The sequence below is a fragment of the Bos indicus genome, chromosome 2 (assembly GCF_029378745.1).
Source record: "Bos indicus isolate NIAB-ARS_2022 breed Sahiwal x Tharparkar chromosome 2, NIAB-ARS_B.indTharparkar_mat_pri_1.0, whole genome shotgun sequence".
Taxonomy (NCBI): Eukaryota; Metazoa; Chordata; class Mammalia; order Artiodactyla; family Bovidae; genus Bos; species Bos indicus.
In genome coordinates, this window is record NC_091761.1 from 79,424,879 (window position 1) to 79,446,474 (window position 21,596).

At 42.9% G+C, this 21,596-nt stretch overlaps 1 protein-coding gene across 3 annotated transcripts in view; it reads right to left on the reverse strand.

Annotated features, from left to right (window-relative positions):
• Positions 1 to 4,741: 4,741 nt before the first annotated feature.
• The window catches only part of STAT1 (signal transducer and activator of transcription 1), a 38,899-nt gene continuing 22,044 nt past the window's right edge, over positions 4,742 to 21,596 (reverse strand). For 2 of the 3 annotated variants that reach the window (XM_070769378.1, XM_019974165.2), the window contains 11 exons: positions 20,463 to 20,504; positions 19,177 to 19,260; positions 18,459 to 18,557; positions 17,273 to 17,408; positions 15,826 to 15,875; positions 15,029 to 15,123; positions 13,805 to 13,950; positions 12,112 to 12,297; positions 10,824 to 10,899; positions 9,837 to 9,936; positions 4,742 to 5,783 (listed from right to left, as the gene is read on the reverse strand). In XM_070769378.1, coding sequence (XP_070625479.1) covers positions 5,769 to 5,783; positions 9,837 to 9,936; positions 10,824 to 10,899; positions 12,112 to 12,297; positions 13,805 to 13,950; positions 15,029 to 15,123; positions 15,826 to 15,875; positions 17,273 to 17,408; positions 18,459 to 18,557; positions 19,177 to 19,260; positions 20,463 to 20,504 — 1,029 coding nt within the window. In that variant the 3' untranslated portion in view covers positions 4,742 to 5,768. The remainder of the gene's footprint in view (positions 5,784 to 9,836; positions 9,937 to 10,823; positions 10,900 to 12,111; positions 12,298 to 13,804; positions 13,951 to 15,028; positions 15,124 to 15,825; positions 15,876 to 17,272; positions 17,409 to 18,458; positions 18,558 to 19,176; positions 19,261 to 20,462; positions 20,505 to 21,596) is intronic. The other variant, XM_070769369.1, reaches the window with a different exon arrangement.

Below are 21,596 nucleotides of genomic sequence, written 5' to 3' on the forward strand. Positions count from 1 at the left end.
TGTCCAAATGGGTCAAGGCTACCTTTAGACAGTGTAATTTTCATGACTTCAAATACAGATTTAGTTTGAGTGAACAACTATATGCACTTATGGTTATGTGTTTAAAATGTCTCCCATCACCCTAGCTTCATGATGTGACTCTAAAAATTATAATAGTTAACAACTGTTAGTAGGATAGACCAATTCTAATTAGACTTTATCAGGGAATCTGTTTAAGGTATGTTTGGTGACCAAAACGTTATGTGTGAATGTAGTTAAAATATTTTGGAAAGAATTTCCTTTTTCTACATCCCCTTAGACCAGCTTCTTTTCCCAGACATTTAGCTCTTTGCCTCTTTCCTTTAGCTGGGAAAGTGGGTGCTGGCATACTATGCAGTTTTCATGTTTTCCACAATAAAACAGAAAATGCCTCCTGTATTTGGCATCCGAGCTGTAACTATGCCATTTGTCTACAGGAGTTGAACCAGAGACAGATTACTAAGCTAAATACAAATTATTCCAATTCGTCAGCCAATAAAAGGAAGGGATGTGCTCCGACAGCTCTTTAAGAAGATATTTTTCAGCTTTCAGGATAAATTCAGACATGCTCTAAGCTACCAAAGTTATTATGAAGGTATGGGAACTGCTACAAATAACATTTGTTTTAAAACCTGTCATTAAAAGTCTGCATCAAGGTATCTATTCTGTTTAGGGGATCACTAGATCGTTCCCATTTTCTCCTGATTTTCTACTGTATATTTTTGGTGGACTTTACAGTATAATAATAAGAAAAGGCTATTTCATTTTAAATCAAAATCCATCATTTGTCTTGGGGAGGAACTGCACATATACATTATCCTGTCATACCTCAGAGGTATAAAAGGGTATGTTAATGAGGATTTCTGAAATTAAACACACACACAAATGGACTTCTCTGAAGCTGTATTTAGTGAAATGAGCAGAGTCCTCAGCTACATGAATGCTGGCTGTTATGTTAATATAATAAATTCCTTTTTCTTCCCCTTTCTGTCAGCACACACTGCTGCTTCCAGGCTTTATCATGCCCAGTGGCTCCTATTCCCACTCAAGCGGCCTCCAGGTGTTTCAATTACTGCTCCCAGTCTAAATCAGTAACTTCTGCCATTGTCCCTTATTGCCTAGGCAGCACCTCGGTAGGTGGAACATGGTGTGTGTTCCTTAACGGAGCTGCATCAGGCACGAAGCCATTCTCAAGTCTGTGCTTCTGTGTGGAGTATGGTGGGTGGGCGTTCCTACCCCATGGGTCTATCAGACATGTAGATAGGTAGTATTTGTAAAATGCTGCAGAGGAACAGCATTATTCCCAAAGATATCATGGGGTAGACACTCTGTAATTGAAATGATTTGAAATAATTGCTCCAACAGCAGCCTGCTCTGTGTGATTTAAATGAAACATTAAGATAGTTATGTGACGAAGACTGCCAATGATTTTGAGCATTTTTGTTCTGTTACTTGGGAACAAAGCATTTTCATCTTTTCTCAGATCAAAACTATTCTGTGCAATCTTTGTTGTTTAGTTAAATGTGCCCTTATTTACACACGATGTTATTTATGACTGTAGGCTGGGTCTTGCTCTGGCTATTTGCTATTGGCTGGTAATAATAATGAACACATTTGACTTAAATACTTTTAACTGTGCTGTTAACTGCTGCCATCACTATGCTCCAAAGATCTTTTTATTCTGGCTTTAGGATCATATGTGCTTTTTCGGTACCACAGAGCTCTATATGGTGGTGTTTCTTTAAAGCTTTGTATACACTGTTGTTTTTGCTGGTCTCCATTCTAATGATCTCATATCTGAGTGTCATGTGCTGTACCCCACTGCTGCCCATCCTGCCCTTTAGCTGCAGAACTGGATCAGCTATTGACCATTTGATGCTGTTATCTGCCTGGCAGGAACTGAATGACCTAATGCTGGATTTAGATTCTTTCTGGGGATTGTACAGCTATGAATGTATTTGCTTCCAGAACCTCCCAAAGTGAATCTAATCTTAAAACTGTAAGTTGTAAGTATTCTGAAATTGAAAAATATTTATTTTAATTGAAATCAGGTAGTGTTGCTTTTTACAGCTTAATAAATACATGTATCAAAAAACCAAAAATGATTCTTTTAAAAAAAAGGTTTTCTCTTACATCACTGGGTTGGAAACTCCACTGAACATAGGAACTACATATAGGCATTTTTCATGCCTCCTATGGACCCAGGTACTATGCCAGTAGTAGTTACTGCAGTAGTTTTACTGCAGTAGGGTTACTGCAACGATTAGGATGAAAATTCTGTAAGCACTTCATCCCTGAAGGTGAGAAGACCCACAGGCATGTTTCTAGTCCTCTTAGAAGCTAACACTATCCTTTCACAGGAGGTGCTCAGTAAATATTTGCTACATTGAAATCTTTCACTAGGAGGGTTTGAACCTCTTTTAATGAAAAGAGAGGGTCTTTTCACAAATGTCTTAATGTGTATTGGGGGAACTGAACTCAGTGCTGCCACACTGGGGTCTACCTGGTCCATCCATGTATGGAATGGCATTCACTCCCAGAGCCAGAAAACCCTGGTTCAGGGTCACATGGTCTTCTAACCACAGAGAAGGTACCTAAACACCACAAATGCCATGGCTGTCCATTTTCAACAATCAAAGTTGTTTGTCACAAAGTAATCTGCTTTGCTTGCTATAACAGTCAAACAGTTTGTCTATATAAGGGATATTTTACAACTAGAAGAGACACCCAAAATCTCTACTCACCCTTTCTTGGATGAATGCCATTACTTTGAAATTATGTATATTTTTGTATAACCTTTAAATTATTCATAACTTTTGGCTATGTTTGCTTCACAAAAGCTTTCTTAAGTTTTAATAGGTAAGATGTTTGTACTAGATACACGATCCAGTATCTCAGACCATCATAAGTTCCACAAAACCAGAGATCTTTGTCTGGTTTACTTTGCCAATTTAGTTTCCCAAACATCTAGAATAGTGCCTAGGCCATGGCAGGTGCTCAACATATATCTGGTGAACTAATAAATGAATCTTACTAAGCAGAAGCCACTTTAGTAAACACCCCTTACTCTGGGCACAGCATCTTAAAGTACCAGAGCTTTCAAAACCATTTCTGGTTTTTTCTTGGGATAGTCAGATGTGAAAGGAGTGCTTTGTTCAATTAAGACCTAATATTCCATTTCAGCTTACAGACAACAAATAGACTTCCATCATTTAATACTATTTACTGCCACTTCAGAGAACACTTTCCTGAAAAGGGAGAAATTTGTCCTAAGTGGTACATAAAGGTTCTGTGCTTATAAAACATCATACCAGAAATACTCTTAAAACACACAAACATCCCTTTACCAGGATCTACTCAGTGACTTCTTATAATGATCAAATACATAGAAATACAAACATAACCAGCTAGGCAGGGCATTTATCTGTTGTACTTCATTCCCTGGAGAAATACACTCTTGATGTTTATTATGAAAAAACTTGATATTTCCTAGATACAAGTACTGCAGACAGGGAGATGAGAATGGTCATATTTGCTATGAGGCCAGAATTCAAGCTTATACCACCATTCCCTGATAGCTCAAACAACAGTTGAATCTAACCTGCCCATTTACGTCTAACCTAGTGATTCTTCTATTATACTGTTTTTTTTCCCCCAGCACTCAATGCCTTTTAAGAGGGTCACAGCTTTCTGGCTTAGAGCATCTTTGGAGAAAAAAAAATGGCAGCTTTTTGTGTGGGTGCAATAACTTCTCAGGAAGTAATACCTCACCTCATCAAGGAGGTGTAGGTTTTAGATGCTGCTATGGAGACAACAGTCACATTTTACATGTATTTTAAAATTAAAAACACATTATAGCAGTATTGAAATTCATTTTAAAATACCAAATTATTTCTGCACTTGGAGGCAGCTATGGTGGTCACCAAGACCAAAGGATTTTCATTTGTTTATGGTACTCATTATGACTTCTCTCAGTAATGTTTCTTCTCTCATCTCCTCCACTAACCTACCTTAATCAGGGTAAGAGAAGGCAACACTTAGGAAAACGATATTGGTCTTATTTAAAAATAAGGAGTGACATTTTTATGTTTAAACATAAGATGAGAAAAACATCAAACCTACAGACAATGCCAGGAATGTTTAAAATCTTTACACCAGATATTATTTTTAACAGACTATAAGTTTAATACTTTAAAAAAGTAAACAAAATCTCTGGACATGCAGGAAAATGAAACTATGCCAAAGCATTTTTAGAGGGCAAAAATATACCAAATAGCTAAATAGCAGGAATTACAAACGCCTTTTTAAACTGCTGTCTTCTTTGTTCCTTTATCATTTTAATTTAAAAAGTCAATGCAAACTCAGGTTCATGTCAATCATCTTATGTAAAAACTGAGAGGAGGTTTTAATTTGTTTAATAAAGTACCATGTGCGTATTATATTTAATGTAATACACATACTTTAAAATAGACCTCAAGAAAACTTTATCCCCACCAGAAAAATACAGTATTTACATAAAAATATGATTGTGGTGGTGATAGCAGAAAAATATGATTCAGCTGCAGACAGCTGTTTGTGAAAGTTATCTAGAAGACCTCTATCAAACCTACTCCCCAAACCACTTCTGTGTATGTCAGTGCTAGGGAAGGGGCAAGGTAAGAAACACAACACTTCACAAAACATCATCCAGTCCAAAACAGATCTAGAAAAAGCACAAGAGAGATAGTGGAACCATCTGTAATGTATTTGTGAGAGATACACATTTGCCAGTGAAAATTACCCAATTCTCAAGGCAGTTACACAGGATGAGTTTTCAAATTATTGGATTCTCATAATCTCCACCTAATGATTTGTCAATTACTAGTTTTTCTTCTCAATTTTAAAATTTTTACTAAACAATAAAGACAAGTGAACCCACTTATGAAACATGCATTAAATTTCTGAGTTTGTTTACATCTACAATTAATTTCAACTTTTTGAAAAAATAATAGGATTTGCCTTAAGAGAGCTGTTAATAGTTTGGCTCCCTTGATAGAACTGTGAAGACAGTTTCATTTACTAACTTCAATTTCATGATGAAGGCAGAATATATTCAACTTTGGTATTAAAGCTGAAATGGAAGATACTACTCATGAATTTGTAAAGTTTACTTCCTTCTATTGATATTAGCCAGCATCATAAAGCCATACCAAAAGCTAATTCTCCCAAGAAAGAGAATCTTTAGTTTTCAATGGCCAGTGTGGAAAATATAATAACACACATAACTTTTATCCTCTGCCCAGATACAGGACAGCTTTGCACTATTTCACAGGCAAGCCACTGGCAAACTTGAGGCTATATTTAAAGCAGAGAGAACAAATAAGAATAACCATGTGATCTATCCAACCACCTGTAACAATTTGGGCCCTGACTATGCATAGCATCTACTACATGCTGCTAAATGTCTCACCTTTCCTAAAGGACTCTCATTCTAGTCCTGATGATTTTGGTGTACCAGGATGTTTTTCATCTAAACCCTCTATGTGGAGAAGGCCTTTCAATTTTACCTTCAATAAGATGCATGAAGCCCTTCAGAGTAACAGATGTTTCTGAATTAGGGAAAAATCCACTTGCTATCAACAGGTTGCAGCAAATTTCTTGGCCTTTCTTTAGATTCCCTAGAAACACAGGATGTGAGGGAACACAGTAGCAGAAGGGAATCACAGGTGGGAAGGAAAAATGTCTCCAGAGAAGATGAGAAAATTCATGCTCTAGACCGCATTCATCTGTAAGAGAGAAAATGTAACGACATTACTACACTGGTCCTGTAAAACGCAGACTCATAGCTAACATTCCTTGTGTGTCCTACAGTAGAAAGACATCCCCCAGCAAAAAACCACCATGGGATTAGAGGGCCTGCAGCATGTGCTATCCGTTTTCCTAGCCTAATCGAGACCTTTTATACCACCTAAGCTGATGGATTATTACTCTGCAGCCTACCGGCTTAATTCTGTCAATTCATCCAGGCTGAATAAAGCTTTCTGCTGTTGGGCAAGTCTGGGGACTGCGCAATGTGGCAAATCTGCTCATGCAAAACAAGGGTGAAGCAGTGCTGAGCTGCACGCCAGAGGGAGAGATGAACCTGGGGAAAATGATGTATTTTCCTTAAAGGCCACTCAGTAGGAATAACAGATGAAGGAGTTTCAGGTACTGGCTAGACAAGCAGAAGGCTTAGGAACTCCTCCCCTAGCCGTGCCTCTGGCCCAGCTGCCTCCAATAGGGCCGTTCGTAGACCCAGAACTGCTCATCCACAGGACACAGCCTGAAACAAACATCCCCCCTCACGTCTATGCTGGGCCCTCCCCTTACTCCAGGTGCTCTCAACCGGGGTGATTCTGTCCTCCGGCAACACCTGGAGACATTCTGCATTGGCATGACTGGGTGTGGGGGTGTGGGCTACTGACATCTAGTGAAGAGAGGCCACGAATGCTGCTATCCATTCTGCAATGCACAGGACAGCCCCACCCAGGGAATCATTCACCAACCCCCCCCCACCAAAACACCAACAGCAACACAGCTTTAGACTACATAACCCTTGAAAACAGTCCTTTTATTTTTTTTAATCCCAAGTAGTCAATAGTGGGTGGTACATTGTGGGTTCCTAGGAAAATATTTTGGATTGAAAAGCACAATGAAGTTTTAGCCCCTATGTTTCAATCTGAGAGTAAAAATATGTAAAGACGGTGGTCTTTGGAGAGACAGAGAGAAAGCAAGTGGGCATGAATCCAAATCCTGTTACTGTGTCTTACTAGCTGTGTGATCAAGCCATGTTCCTTCACCTCCAAATCCCAAGCTCCTCATCTATTTGAAGAAGAGTCCCTAACAGACTTGTTGTTGAAAGGGTTAAATTATACAGCATATATAGAATACTTAGTATGTGCTATGTGCTTAGTCATGTCTGACTCTGTAATCCCATGAGCTGTAGCCCACCAGGCTCCTCTGTCCATGGGGATTCTCCAGGCAAGAATACTGGAGTGAGTTGCCATGTCCTCCTCCAGGGGATCTTCCCAACCCAGGGATCGAACCCAGGTCTCCCGCTTTGTGGGCAGATTCTTTACCAGCTGAGCTACCAGGGAAGCCCAAGAATACTGGAATGGGTAGTCTATTCCTTCTCCAGGGGATCTTCCCAACCCAGGTGTCAAACCAGGATCTGTTGCATTGCAGGTGGATTCTTTACCATCTGAGCCACCAGGGAAGCCCAGAAGAATGCTTAGTATAGTCAATGGAAAATAGCAGACAATTAATAAATGTTCCTACTAATATCAGCATTGCCCAAAGGCCTCCAGGAGAGGAGCCTGGTTCTCATGAAGTCCTGGAGGGAAAAATTTACTGTACAGGAAAGCCAGACTAAACAAATACTGCAGTCAGGCTACAGAGAACACTGGTGCTCTGTCTCAGGAGGCTGCAGTCCTCCGGCTCTGGAGCAGCACCAGGCGTCAGCTCCAGTGCCTGCTGCTCCAGAGAGACAACCCCCAGACACACCCGAACACCAGCCAGCTCCATGAAAGGTCTATTTCAGAGCATACGCCCTAACTCCCAAGACTGGACACTAGAAGGAAATCAGGCCATGGCGGAGGACAATTTGGGACAGACAAGGTGGAGTCCAGCCAATTTGGAGACAGAATCTAACTTTTATTTTGTCTCACCAGTGCTGTGCCCATATTAGAGCCTGTTTTAGCTCTTAAATCTTCCATGGGTTTAATCCGGAGATTTGTATGTGTGCGTATGTGCAAAAATAGATTTTATTCTACAAATGAAATGAACAAAATCACCTGGAATAGAATGGATGGCTCCTGGGCAGGGGGAGAGGGGATCCAGAGCCATAAAACCATTTCCTAGTATTTATTTAAAGTAAATAGCTCCCACTGTTATTATTCCCAGAGCACAGAGAAGCAGAGAAAGCAGTCATGCTGCATGCACAGATGGAGGGGACTAATCCATCTTATTTTCTCAAGGTCACAGGGGATAATGGTGTGACAGAGGTGGAGTGCAGATTTCCAAATAACAAACACAAGCCTCTCCCCCAAAGGTTACGCTGCCTTCATCTTAATAAACCAGAATAGCACACACTCAGTGTCAAGTGCAAACAGCTTCCCTGGGGTCCAGGTTTTAAATGAATCATAGATGAGCTTTCTAGGTGAGGGGGTCTCAGGAGAGTAGACAAGAACATGCAGTCCAGAGGCACCCCAGGGGGATTCAAATATTCATTCCCTCATTTACTGACTACCTGATCTTAGGCAAATTTGTTAATTTTGGAGAAACTTTTTGTTTACATCTGTAAAGTAGGAAAAATAATAATATCTAACTCAGAAGATCGGTGTGAGGACTAAGTTTCTACCAGTAGCATGCCCGGTACACAGAAAGAGCTTAACAAGTGTCACCTATTAATAGTGATGAAGACCATGATGATGCAACCTGCTCGGGAACAACAAACAAACACACGGTTGCTGGGTTCTGTCCATTGGTCTTACAATTTCTGAACAGGGCTTTACAGTTATTCCAGTTTTGTGCTGGGCTCACAGAGCACTTCAGAGCAGAGTGGGGAGCTACATTCCAACAGAGAATGCAACCTTATACATGTAAAAGTTTCGTTTTTCATTTGCTAATAGAACTATTTTGCTATTACACTACCTAAGCATTTTTCCAAGTAATTTTTTTTTCAGCCTCAACAATCAGGAGGGTGTAAGAAAGCACAGTCTCTAAAGATTTTAGCCCATACTTCTGCAAGTGAGGGAAAAAGATAAGGTTACATGCCAGAAACTTAAGTCTAAACAGATACTACTGATGACACACAAATGCCTTCCCTGAACTCAAGGATTTGTGACCCTGAATGTCGGAAGATGGCACCCTCTCAACCGGCATCTGCTCCCTCCTCCGCTTAATGCAGTCTGTGCCAGGACCACCCTCCCCCTCACCACCCCTCAACCCCCGATCCCTGGCCTGGGGCACACAGCGATAAAGACAGACTGGGGATGACTCAGAGAGATTTTTTTTTTTAATTAAGAAAATTTTAAAAAATGAACTGGAATAGCTTCATGTGGAAAAGAGCTTAAAATTAAACAGCATCAGGAAACATCCAGCCAATAAAAAAATAAAATTTTTAAGAGATAAGATTTCAGATTTCAGGCAGACAATACTCGTTGACACTCTGAAAAACATTCTCCCAAAGAAAGAATCACTCTTTTGGTGGACAGCCCGGTTCTTATCCTTATACTGACAATCATGACAGTATTTCATTTATAGTATTCATGACTGTATTTCATTCCTTGAACTTTTGACTCTTGACAAGCCCTTCCCAGCTCCAGATGTGAGTGGCACAACTTAGCTCTCAAACATAAAGCAGGTGAAAGTGTTTCGTTGTGGCTCGCCAAATCTCTACAAAGATTGCAACTACCAAGCGTTAGTCTCCCTTCCTAAAAATAACACCTCTTCACTCAGACACAGGGCTGAAACAACAGGCCAAAGGAAAACATTTTCTTATCAGGAAAATCTTAGTTCCTTTATATATGAGATTTCTACATGGATAACTTTAAAAGGCAGAGGGTGAATTTTTAAATGTTTGAAATATTATTTTGGGGAAGGTGCTGAATTCCAGAAATAAAGATCTTGGTGACAATGTAGGTTGTTTAAACACAGCAGGCTCCAAGTTGTCACAGCTTATCTAGAAAACATCCTTCTGGGCCCCTTCCGAGAGCTCACAGACAGGCCCAGGGTTGGCCAAGCGCCTTCCTGGCCTCGGAGAGCCAACACTGAGATCGTCCCTGCGTGCTGGTACTCACCATATCGAATTCTACAGAGCCCACCATCCGAGACACCTCGTCAAACTCCTCAGGAGACATGGGAAGAAGGTTGTCTGTGGTCTGAAGTCGAGAAGGGTGACTAAAATGGGGGAGAAAGAAACAGGAAATGTTGACATCTAAATTGTGGAAGCAGTACCACCAGCTTGGCCATTTCATCTCTGGCCTGTGTCATCACTTCAGTTTTTTATTTCAAGAGAAGTATGTGCACTTGTAAGATACATTTGAAAAAGCAAGGATCTCAAGAGGTTCATGTCCCCAGCCCGGCCCCTCATGAAGCACGTTGGACTCTGGATATGTGAGCGAGAAATAGCCAGTCTGGGTCCTGTACCGCTTCTGCCTGGGTAAACCTGGGTGCGAGCGTGTGCAGCGTGTCGCCTACCCTGGCCCAAGAAGCGCCAGAGGAAATGTCTGGGGAGTCCCTCATCCCTACCTTGAGGTTTGTATGCAGATAAAGCTGCTCCAGAGGGTTTTTACATGAAGGCTACATCCATTCACCCCAAGACAGTGCTGCAGGCCAAATAACTGACAATGACTTTTCCAAAATTTTTTCTACCTTTTACAAAATGAAACAACAAAATAAAAGCAAGCGGACAAAAAAAAAAAGGTATCTCAATCATTACTTTGGCCTTTTCTACATTAAAAAGAACTGCTTTCCCACTCTCATCAATTTTTGTTCATTTTATTTACACTCTTTCAAAATATCAGTTTGGGGAGAACTTATATACCTTAAATACAACCTTGTTTTGGGTTTGTTTGTTTTTGTTTTTGTTTTTAATAAAGGCAGTGAAACGCTGACAGGGAGTGACACAAAATCTCTAATTAGGATCTCTCCAACAAGTCCAACTGTGATGATGACAGCAACAATTACAATGGAAAAGCAAAGAACAAGCATCTTCAACAGGCCCCAGCCAGGACAGGGGGCTTGTTTGAGGATTTTAAACATGCCACTCTTCTGTGTTCACTTACACTTCAGACACAGAAATCAATTCAGTCTTGATGTATCCTGTTCCTTTAGGGCCATCAAGTTCCATAGGCTCTGGGGCTAGAAGCAAACACATCGTGGACACTTTCCGTTAGCAGATATCACACAAGAACAATCAACTGCAACGTCCCTGCTGGCTCAGTGGTAAAGACCCCTGAGGATCCCACATGGTGAGGAGCAACTAAGCCCATGCGCCACAACTAATAAGCCTGTGCTCTAGAGCCTGGGAGCCGCAACTACTGAGCCCACGCACCCTAGAGCCCATGCTATGCAAAAAGAGAAGCCACCACAATGAGAAGACCATGCGTTGCAACTGGAGAAAAGCCTGAGCAGCAGCAAAGACCCAGCACAGCCAAAAATAAATTAAAAAAAAGAACAATCAACTTTTTCTTTGATCAAGACTGGATTTGTTTTCCTTGACAGTCAGCTAAGATTCCCTGCCTGCGTCACCTGAAATTGTGGTATGGATGCAGAAACAACGAGAAGAAAAGGGGAGGTACGTTCTTCTGTGCTGAACATAGACAAGATGGGAGAGACGTTTCTTTCCAAGGCCCGAAGTCCTACAGAAGTTGCATCTGGTTTATGGTCCTGGCCTGGCTGGTGTCATAGACACATCAGTCAAGGTGAGCTGCGGGCATCTTCTCCCCAAGTAATTGTGTTAATACTCAAATAACTGATCCTGAAAAACCATTAACTCTGTTGGCATGTTCTAAAGCAGGTGAGTCTAATTTCCCCTTTCTCAAATACAGTCGAGGGAAGACTAAGCAGTGGAAGACCTGTGTGCTAAGCCTAGACCTGCTCTTAGTGAGGAGGAGACCTAGTAACTTACTGGGTCACTGTGCAGGGACCACTTCTCTTCACCCAGGCCTCCGCTTGCTCAATTTCAGGTATGGGTTGACATAAATCAAGTGACCATCAAAGGTCCTTTTATCCCTTCCACTCAGAAAAAGTAAAAAATGTAACAAACACAGAAGACCAGAAATGGACTTTTCCAACACCCCTAAAATGAAAAATCATTTGCTCCTTTCTAACTCTCTGTATCAGGCCAAACAATGTAGCACGTGTCAACTGTACTATGTTTTGAAGGCCTACTTTTACCAATTCAAAAGGAGGGGGTGCCCTGTACTTACAAGAAGGCAAGGGCAGTGTGGAGGAGTAGGATTAAAGCCTGTCTGCAAACCTCTGGACAAGATGAAGGGAGAACATGACCATGGCGAAAACTAGGCTGTGCTATGACTCAGCAGGCAACTCCTGTGCACTCTCCTCACTTACCTTCCTTTGGCCTGGAGTAGTATTTTCCAAAGGCATGGTCTTTATCAATATTTGGATACAGAAACTTCAGGGGATTCTCTGGAATATTTTCAGCAGCCATGACTTTATAATTACGAATAATGTCAGGAAAAGTAACCGCAGAAAGTTCTTTCTTTGTGTAGGGTTCAACCGCGTGGAAGTAAGGTTCTAAAAGGAAGAAAAGTCAAGTGAGTCCCATGGAATAGCCCAGAACAACAGAGGAAAGAAACAAAACACTGCAGACTTTATGGATTTAACAGAACCTGGTAAGAACTAAACATAATCTAGGAGTTTCATCACAGCGTGTGTAACTGATTCATTTCTAAATAAATTAACCTTTCATTAAGACAGGAAAAACAAAGGCCATCATCACTCTCAATAACATTGCATTTGTCATTATTTGCTTAGATTTGTAAATCTAGTCAAAAAAATTTTACTAGACACCCATAAAATAACTAATTACTACTTGGGTCTTCTTGGCTCAAGCCACAGATTAGGTTAACAGAAAAGCTCACTTTCTTTTCATATTGAAAAATGAAAATAAACAATGACAATACAAGGAAAACTTTTTAAACAAACCAAAAATGGACCCTATTTGCTATCTTTTTCTATAATTCTGAATGCAAAATCACCCAAACTTTAATTTGCTCCTAGTCTTAGTTCCAGACTTCACTGAATTCCTGCTTCCTAACTGTTTCAGGATCTCACTTTGGGGCTCATATTCCAGAGGTCAGGTGCTCTAGGGACTCTGCTCCTGAACTTCAGACCAAAGCTGGTGCTGCCCGGCTAAGACTGCCCAGTTGTCAGTGGTGTGCATCTCTGCCCGCTTTGCTAGCTCCATCTCTCCGCAAAGCTCCAGAAAGAACCACCAGGGGAGAAGCAGAAAAGGCAGGCTCTGCCCCTACTGTCCCCCTCCCTGGGCTCTACTCCAGGCTCTCTTGTTTTTCACCAGAAAAAAAAATACATAGAACTAGAAAAGCATCCCATCTTATCGCATCTTCTAACTGAAAGCAGAAGTCACTGGAATAGTTCAGTTTTCCCTCCAATCCTTCAAACAGAGCAAACTAGAAGTAACAGGAAAAAGTCACCAGTTTGTCTTTAACCTTTTTTCATCTCCACCAAAACATGTTTCTTATTCCCCAGAAACCTGTTTTGTATACTTAGGTTTTCGAAACTGTTTTGCCATGGATGAACTGCATCAGATAGAAACCCAAGATAGACCCCATATAAACGTGCACATGCTCTGTCTGAAGGCAGGGTGGAGAACCAGTCCCAGGACCCCCTCAAACAACCAGCCCTCATCCTAGCACATCCACACGTGATTCCCCTCAGTGGGTCTGGAAGCTTATGCCTGCACACGATGGGTTTCCTCCCAACAACTAGCTGCCAGTCATAGGGACTCACATTCTTCACCTACAGGTATCAAACCTCAACAAGAGGAAAGAATGTGACCTTGTCTTTTAAACAACCATTATGTGCACAACAGGTTCTATGCAAAGAGTCCCACAAACTCTTGGGTATGCAATAAATTCCTATTAGGGAAGCTCAACTGGGGTGGGCTACAGGAGCTGCAATTTTATGTCACAGGCTCATTATTTGTATGAGCTGATCTGCAGTAGAGGAAGGGCTTGCACCTGTGGGTCGAATGGGGGTGTGTGCAGGAACCCTGGCTTACCACCTCCATTTTGGGACCGTTCCACCCACGTGAACGTGATCGCCCCTTCCCGGCAGCTCTCGCTGAAGCGCAGCAGGAACGTCCCAGGCTGTTGGTCCTTCAGCAGGGCTCGCTCTCGCTCCTTGCTAATAAAGCCCACGATACACCTGGATGCGGAAAGGGATCAACGGAGGCACTCTGAGGTTCGGTCATGATTCTATAATATTCCTGCTCATTTACCAACCAAGATGACTACAACGTGACACAAGAACACAGGATAAAAATGTATCGACTATTTTAGATGCTTTAAAACTATTTCATTGACACTTCAGGAATCATTTCAGTCATACGTATATATGCTTAACTCCCCCAAAAGCTCATTAACCTGGTGCCAACAGATGATCAATAAATACTTTCTGGATTAATGAGCCTTTCATTTTCACTTGGTGATTGAAAATGTCTGAATTTATTTATCTTTTACAGTGAAGAGGAAGGCTCAGACGATCCATTTTCATATTCTTAACTTCTGACCAAGTTAAGAATCTCTTTGCTGAAATCTCAACTGACCCTGGGAATAAATTAGAAACAATTTACTGAGTTGGGCTTCCCTGGTGGCTCAGTTGGTAAAGAACTGCCTGCAATGGAGAAGACGCATGTTCGATCCCTGGGTCAAAAAGCCCTCTAGAGAAGGGAATAACAACCCACTCCAGTGTTCTTGCCTGGGAAACACCATGGACAGAGGAGTCTGGTGGGCTACAGTCTATGGGGTCATAAAGAGTCAGACACAACTGAGCGACTAACACTTTAAACTTACTGTGTTAAAAACAGCTTTTTCTTCCTTACTGGGAGGCAATAAAGAAGATGCTCAAGAAATTTTTGTACAATGAATGCATGCATAGCACTCAGGGTTTTTAAACTCAGCTTTGAAAATGGGGATATGTGTATACCCGTGGCTGATTCATGTTGAGGTTTGACAGAAAACAGAATTCTGTAAAGCAATTATCCTTCAATAAAACATTAATTAATTAAAAAATACATATATGTTTATTATGGAAGTATAAGTTTAATCTTATGAGGGCCCACTAATGAATCCCTGAAGGGATAGCCTGTAAGCGTGTTTCAGTGGGATGCTCACAAGTCTCACCAAATAATGAAGTCTGTCTTGGTCAGGACTATCTCTGCCTTGCAGTAACGGAGTCTGTGCTCAACATATGCTTCAAAAATACATCTATCTGTGGTCCTTACCCATCATTCCAGAGAGCAAGCAGGTGTTTTTTAATGAGTTCAAGGATGCTTTCGATCCAAAGCCAGAACGGAAAATTTTTATCATTTATATTTTCCTGCCAAGTAAATAGATGCACACATTAGAAACCAAGAAATCCCAAACTCTGACTTCTCCTGTCTCCTCCTACCCTTGGGTTTTAGTTTGCAAAGACTGCCCAGCTGCCAAAGCTAGCATTGTCTCCTACAGAGCCGTCCCTCCCCTTCTTATCGGCTTTCAGACACCCAGCTCTCCACATCCTGAGCCAGACTCTGCTTCCCTCTCCAAACATTAGTGACCTAGCCAGGGCATGACCCCCTGGGTGATCACAGTGGCTTCCCACTGCTGAACTCCAGTAGCTCGAGCTTGTCAGCACTGTCTGGTGACCCTCACGGGGTCGATTACCAGCCCCCTGAACTGGGCCCCTGCTTGAGTAGGCTCGGGGACGGTCATCTGGCCCATGGGCTGTCCACACCAGCACAGAGCACACGTTACTCACGGACGGGGCTAACATGCTGCCAAGCCAGGGCCCAGTGTGAGCAAACAGAGGACTCATTTCGGATGTGAGAGAATGTTATCACACAGACAGGTGCTTCCTGTCAGACTCACACTTGGAGCCTAACCTTCGCGCTGAAGGAAAGTAAACAACTTGTCCTAGGGGTTCCATGGGCTAGAGAAACCTGCCAAAGCAAGCATGGTGCAGCCAGCACCTTGTTGAGAAATCCAAGAACCCTACAGAGAGCAGAAAGCACTCAGAGTGTAAATCCGAGACAGCACCCACCTTACAGAACCTTGTCCATGGAATCAGACCATCGGGGCCGGCGTTGGGGCCTAAACAAATAAAAACAAGGTTTTTCAGGAACTGGGAATCAATTCTGAAGCTTTGGCTGGGCTGATGGCTCTTGTATTTGCTCTCAAAGAGCCAACACTCAACCAAGGCAGGGTGGATGTACACGGTCAGGAGTCTCAGATCCTAACTGCCTGTGCTTTCTGGAGAAGCCTAGGGTGGTCCCTCCTTGTGCAATGGCACTTGCCGTCCTCCCTCTCCTTTCTTACCAGGCTCCTCTCCCAGTGACCCTGCAGTTTTTTTTTCAAGTGCAAACTAAGACCAAGAATCACTTGCAGGTGATCGATTTAACTGACACAACTTTATAGGCTTATTTTAGATATTAATTAGGTATTTCCCTCAGCCCTCCTCCAAATCAGGCTCAGGGAGGCAAATCAAAAGGCAAGTGAGAGAAATGAAAGGGGAAGGAAGCCTAGGGGTCACCTCCTACACAAACCAAAGCAGCTGAGCCATGAGAAGTGGTGAGACTGACACCGCTCTTCACAGAGAATCGCAGATAAGCCATTACAGGCAGGAAGGGTATCTGTCTTAACTCTCAGCAAACAAGGGATGGAATAAGGTTGACTTCTTACTTTTTCCAAAATGCACAAGACCCCCACTGTGACAGCTACATGGCCAAGAGAGGGCACTGCTGAGAGCTATCCAGGTTAGGAAAAGTCTACTGATGCCTGCAGGACATGCAGCTCTGCTGTATAGAAAGCAAATCTGGAAAAAAAGCCATCTGTGGATTTAGAAAAAAAAATAGTTCAGATATTCCCATTCATTGAAGATCTGACCTTAAGACTGATGGGTCTTAGATTTGCTTAGTGTAGAAGACTAATAAATCCATGACATTAGCTACTGAAAGGGAATTCTCTACCTTGGCCTGGACCCTGCCCATCAGGCGATGCTGATCATGGGTGTCCCCTAATGTGGACAGTGTCTCCTCCCATTTGGGCCACCTGACCTAAGAGACCTGGGTGTGTGTTGTGGGGTGGGTGGCCCCAGGACCTGATTCTTACAATGCTGGGGGCTTACTTTTTTCTCCCCAAGGTTAATCAGACTTCATCTTTCTCAGACTTCACCTTTCTCCAAGAATTTATTTTAGCCACAACTAATATATTTTACATAACTCAGAAATCTTTCCCTTAGGAGCCTTGCTCAGAAATGTTAATATGAGATAATGGGAAAATGATTCATTTAAATCTTCTATCAAGTCGGCATCTCCTTCTAAAGTGAGGCATCACTCTCTCTTACCTATAATAAATGGCAGTTGGAAACGCCAATAGATTCCTAACACACTCCTAACTTGAAGATGAAGAGCAAAGGGGGGAAAGGAGAAGTCAAGATATTTTTTATGAATTTTGATTGTTGGTTACATAAAAAGTGAATATGCTCATACCAAGAAGCTTCTCCCCCAGCATGTTCAGCTGGTCCACATTGAGACCTCTTTTGGTGACAGAAGAAAACTGCCAACTCAGCACCTCTGAAAGCTGAGACCATCGTGCACAAGGTGGGTTCAGGAAGAAGGACAGATTCTAGAGAGAAAACACCGAGAAGCTAAAAGCCACTGATGAGTCACCAGTCACAAGCTCAGCATGGAAACACGGATCTGTGCCAAAGTTTAGTTCTAGTCTATGACACACATATTTTCACAGCAGAAGAAGAGAAATAGTTCTATTTGCAGACTCATATCTGTGCATTTATCTACTCACTAAAATTTAACTCCCGAATCAATACTCGTGGCACTTTGGCATTCATTTGTGGACGTACCCAGGCACAGAGCCGTGAAAACTTTGAGTCGCCAAACATGTATGTTTCCGGTTGAAGTCAAACAAAGCTATGCTCTGCCTTCCTGTTTCAGCTCTCACACTACACCCAGTGTCTTCTTTGAGGTCTGTTGTGGTCTTTGCATTTCTGTAGGTTTTTTTGTTGGTGATTTCATTTTTAAAAATGCCCCTCAAAGGCGAGCTGAAGTGCTGTTTAGTGCTCCTAAGGAGCAAATGCACATGATATAGAAGTTTTGTTCAGACTGAGTTATAAAGCTGTTTGCCGTGAGTTCGATGTTAATGAATCAACAAGTATGTTAGATAAGGGATCTTTAAACAAAACAAGGTGATGTATTGATCTGCAGATGCGAGGGTTTTGCCAGAGGCTGACGGGAAACCATACTTCCCTCAGGCACAGTGATTCAGTATCTGCTAAATAGTGCTCACAGTGACTTCAAAGAACGTAAGTACAGTGAATAACTGGAACCAATTGTAACTAATGCACCATGAGTATCCCGCACTCTTAAGAACAGAGCCTGCTTGTTTAGCAAGTGTATACATTTTTAAAAAGGCCTAACACAAAATCATCTGTTGCCCAAGCTTATTCACATGGAAGGAAAATCGTAATTTTTCATTTCTAGTACATACACGTGCTTCTGGAATGCTTCGCTATTCCAGAATTACTCAGCTCCTTAGCAATGAGTTGAGTTGTGCCCACTTTCCCCCCAGCATCTGGCCCATACAGGCTCTTTCAAATATGCAGAACTAGAGCAGGGGGGTCTTTAAACCCTGGTATGAAAGTGGATGTGTTTTCCTTACCCGGGGTTCTGCCACCAGCATGTTGTACCACAGGATAGAGGCCCAGCCACTTGGGAGCTGGCTGACATTGGAGATCACCACGACGGGTAGAGAGGTCGTCTACAAGATGACAAAGACCTTGAAATCCTCGAATCCCAGAAACAGTACCTGTAGACCACTGTGCAGCCTCACAGCCTAACAAGGAACCCTATGTATATCTGCATATATTTTATTCTTGAAAATTAAGAATGTAAAGGTACAGTCTTTGGTTTTTAGTTGAAGTTATCTTTGACATATATTTTCAATTAAGAAATAAATGTCAGAGCTTCATATAAAAAATTAACACAGGACATCTCAACTGGAACACTTGGAGCTTCCCTTGTGGCTCAGCTGGTAAAGAATCCACCTGCAATGTGGGAGACCTGGGTTCGATCCTTAGGTTGGGAAGATCCCCTGGAGAAGGGAAAGGCTATCCACTCCAGTTTCCTGGCCTGGAGAATTCCACGGACTGTATAGTCCAAGGGGTCGCAAAGATTCTGACACAACTGAGCAACTTTCACTTCAGACAAAGGTTAACTTAGTTCTCTAGCAGACTGAACCATTAAATTAGCATTGAGACAGTATGGCTGAAAACAGCAATTTTTTCTTGGCAATTAGATAAGTATGTCTAAAATAAAAATACGTGTATCAGTTTAAAGTACAAATAAAGTTTCCCATTTCTGGAACATGTAAGTCTTACCTCAAGGTCAATGACCAAACCAGGCTGGCACAACTGGGTTTCAAAACTAAGGGAGTGAAGCTCTTCAGTGACGATGAGAGGACCCTTGCAAAAGAAAATGGAAAAAAAAAAAAGAATACAGTGATTAGTTCACTGATCCTGCAATTAGCAAGAAATTACTAAGCATTTTAACAAGCTCCAGAAAGCAGGAGCCCAATCAGGCACAATTTAGAAGATTCTAGCTTTTAATAATCTATCCCAGATTTAATTATCCCGAGTATCTGTCGGTAGGGAAATAGCAACTTCTAATGAGTTTATTCACAACCTAAGGCTTCCCGGCCCTCAGTCCCCTCTGCCCACCATGGACCCGCCTGGCCTGGGCTGCACACCTCAGGCTGACAAGGGGTGGAAAGTGTACACATGTTCCAAGTGTGATTATCTACCAGGAGAACGGATTTGCATAAGCCTGGCAGGTTATAAAGTGCCTTGGTTGGTTTGGGTAGAAAGGTTATTGTGTTCCAAGTGCCTTCATACACATTATCTAATGTGAGCCTCACAACAACCTTAGAACCAGAAAGGTGTGACTCCATTCCTGCTCCTGGGAGAGGAAATTAAGTCCCTAGTTGGTCACTGAGAGTCAAGATCCAAAAATGAGGCCTGGTCAGGCCCAGGCGGGCACCTGTCCCACGGCTCCACACGCCCTCTGCTGGTTGTGGAAGGGAAGGACAGAGTGCTAGGCAGGCACAAAGAACAAAATCTGACCAAACCAAAGCAACTCCAGCCATTCTGTCCTCTGCCCATGGTTCATATCTGAATGCATCCCAAACATAGCTCTTCAAGGACAAGCTGTGACGAGGGGGCTGACAGAAGGATAATGGCACTGGACAGGGCACACACAGTTTTTGGCAGGGCAGTCATGAAGCTGGCCTCTGACTCTAGCTCTGACAATGACTCCCTGTGCACGCTTAGCTAACTCCTGCAAACTTCCTGTGGTCCAATTTCCTCACCAGTGAAATGTGAGTAACACAGTAGCCCACTGTACCTATTCGCTGGGCTGTTGGTGAGGGTCCAGAAAATTCATGTGCAGAATCCCTTGACAACCAGAAACCACAAGCACAGAGTGGTTCTACTGTTATCACACATACACCACGTCCCAGAGCTTGTCTGCTGCTCTCACCTGCGGGTCTTCCCACTGCTCACCGCTCTGTGAGCTGTCCCTGGCCAGCCAGGACCACCAGGGCCATGGAGCCAAGCTCCCTGGACAGAGCTGCTAGTTAAGAGACCAGTCATGACAGAGAAAGACTTACCTCATTAGTTCTGGCACCAGCATTTTTTTGTTCTTTCAGTTGCTACAAAAAAAAATAAAAATCTTAGTAAATAGCTTTATAATAATCCTCAAAGTTGCTACTTCCATCTACAAACCAAAACAAAGTGGAGACTTAGAAAGAAGGAGGTGAAAATATTTTCAGGATGCAGAACAGGAGGGGAAGTGACCGTTGTAGGGGTTTATGAGGTGGAGGGGGAACACCTTTCCCCAGCGTCCTGACACCCTGCAAACACTGCAGGGTTCAGAAGGAGCCAGGGAAGTGGCATGCTGCTCCCTCCTCTGGGCAAGCTTGTCCTGAACCATCCCCATCACCTTCACCAGCTGTGCCATGCTCCCCAGGCTTTGGGCACAGCTTCTCCCACCTCTACTTCCCTTGGCAGAATCTCCCAGACTGGCCCAGTGTCTCAAGCCTCTCAGACCATCCTTTGAAAAGGTCTTCAGTCATGTAGGTTTTAAAGAAGTAACTCGGAGCCCCCGGAACAGCTCTGGACACCCTCAGACTCCCGGTTTGGAGAGAGGCTCTCAATTAAGGTCCAGCTTCCTAACCATGAGTTTGCAGACTCATGAGATGGCTGCCAGTGAGAAAAAGGGTGCCTTGAATCTCCCTGCAGGTTCCAGGCCAGGAAGTGCATAGGGCTCAGCACCAACACATCTGCAGAACACCTGGCAGCCCCGAATCTCCAGGGAGAGAGGGGAGAAGGCACCACCCATATAAACCCCTCTGCTGGTTTCCACTGCCCGGTGCCCAGGCCTACTCCTCTGGAGACAAAGCGCTCGAGACAGTGGTTGCAGGCAAGACCCCAGAAAGGAGATGGTGACAAAGGGACCCAGGAGAGACCCCTGGGGTCTGCCACACTTGGAGTAGGGAAAGCACCAGTCAGGATGTGGGGGAATAACGATCTTCAGGAAAATTCCAAGAGTCTAGAGTGAGTGATCACTGAGGTCATCGAGAGACCACATGCAGAGATCTTGTGTGCACACTGGTTTATGGAATATTTTACTAAGCTCACTTCCCCTCAACGAAGGTATGTCTGAGAGAGAGACAAGCAGAAAGAGAGAGTGAAGAGCCCTGGGATAAGGAGAAGGAGCCAAGGTTCCCAGAGTGCTGCTGAAG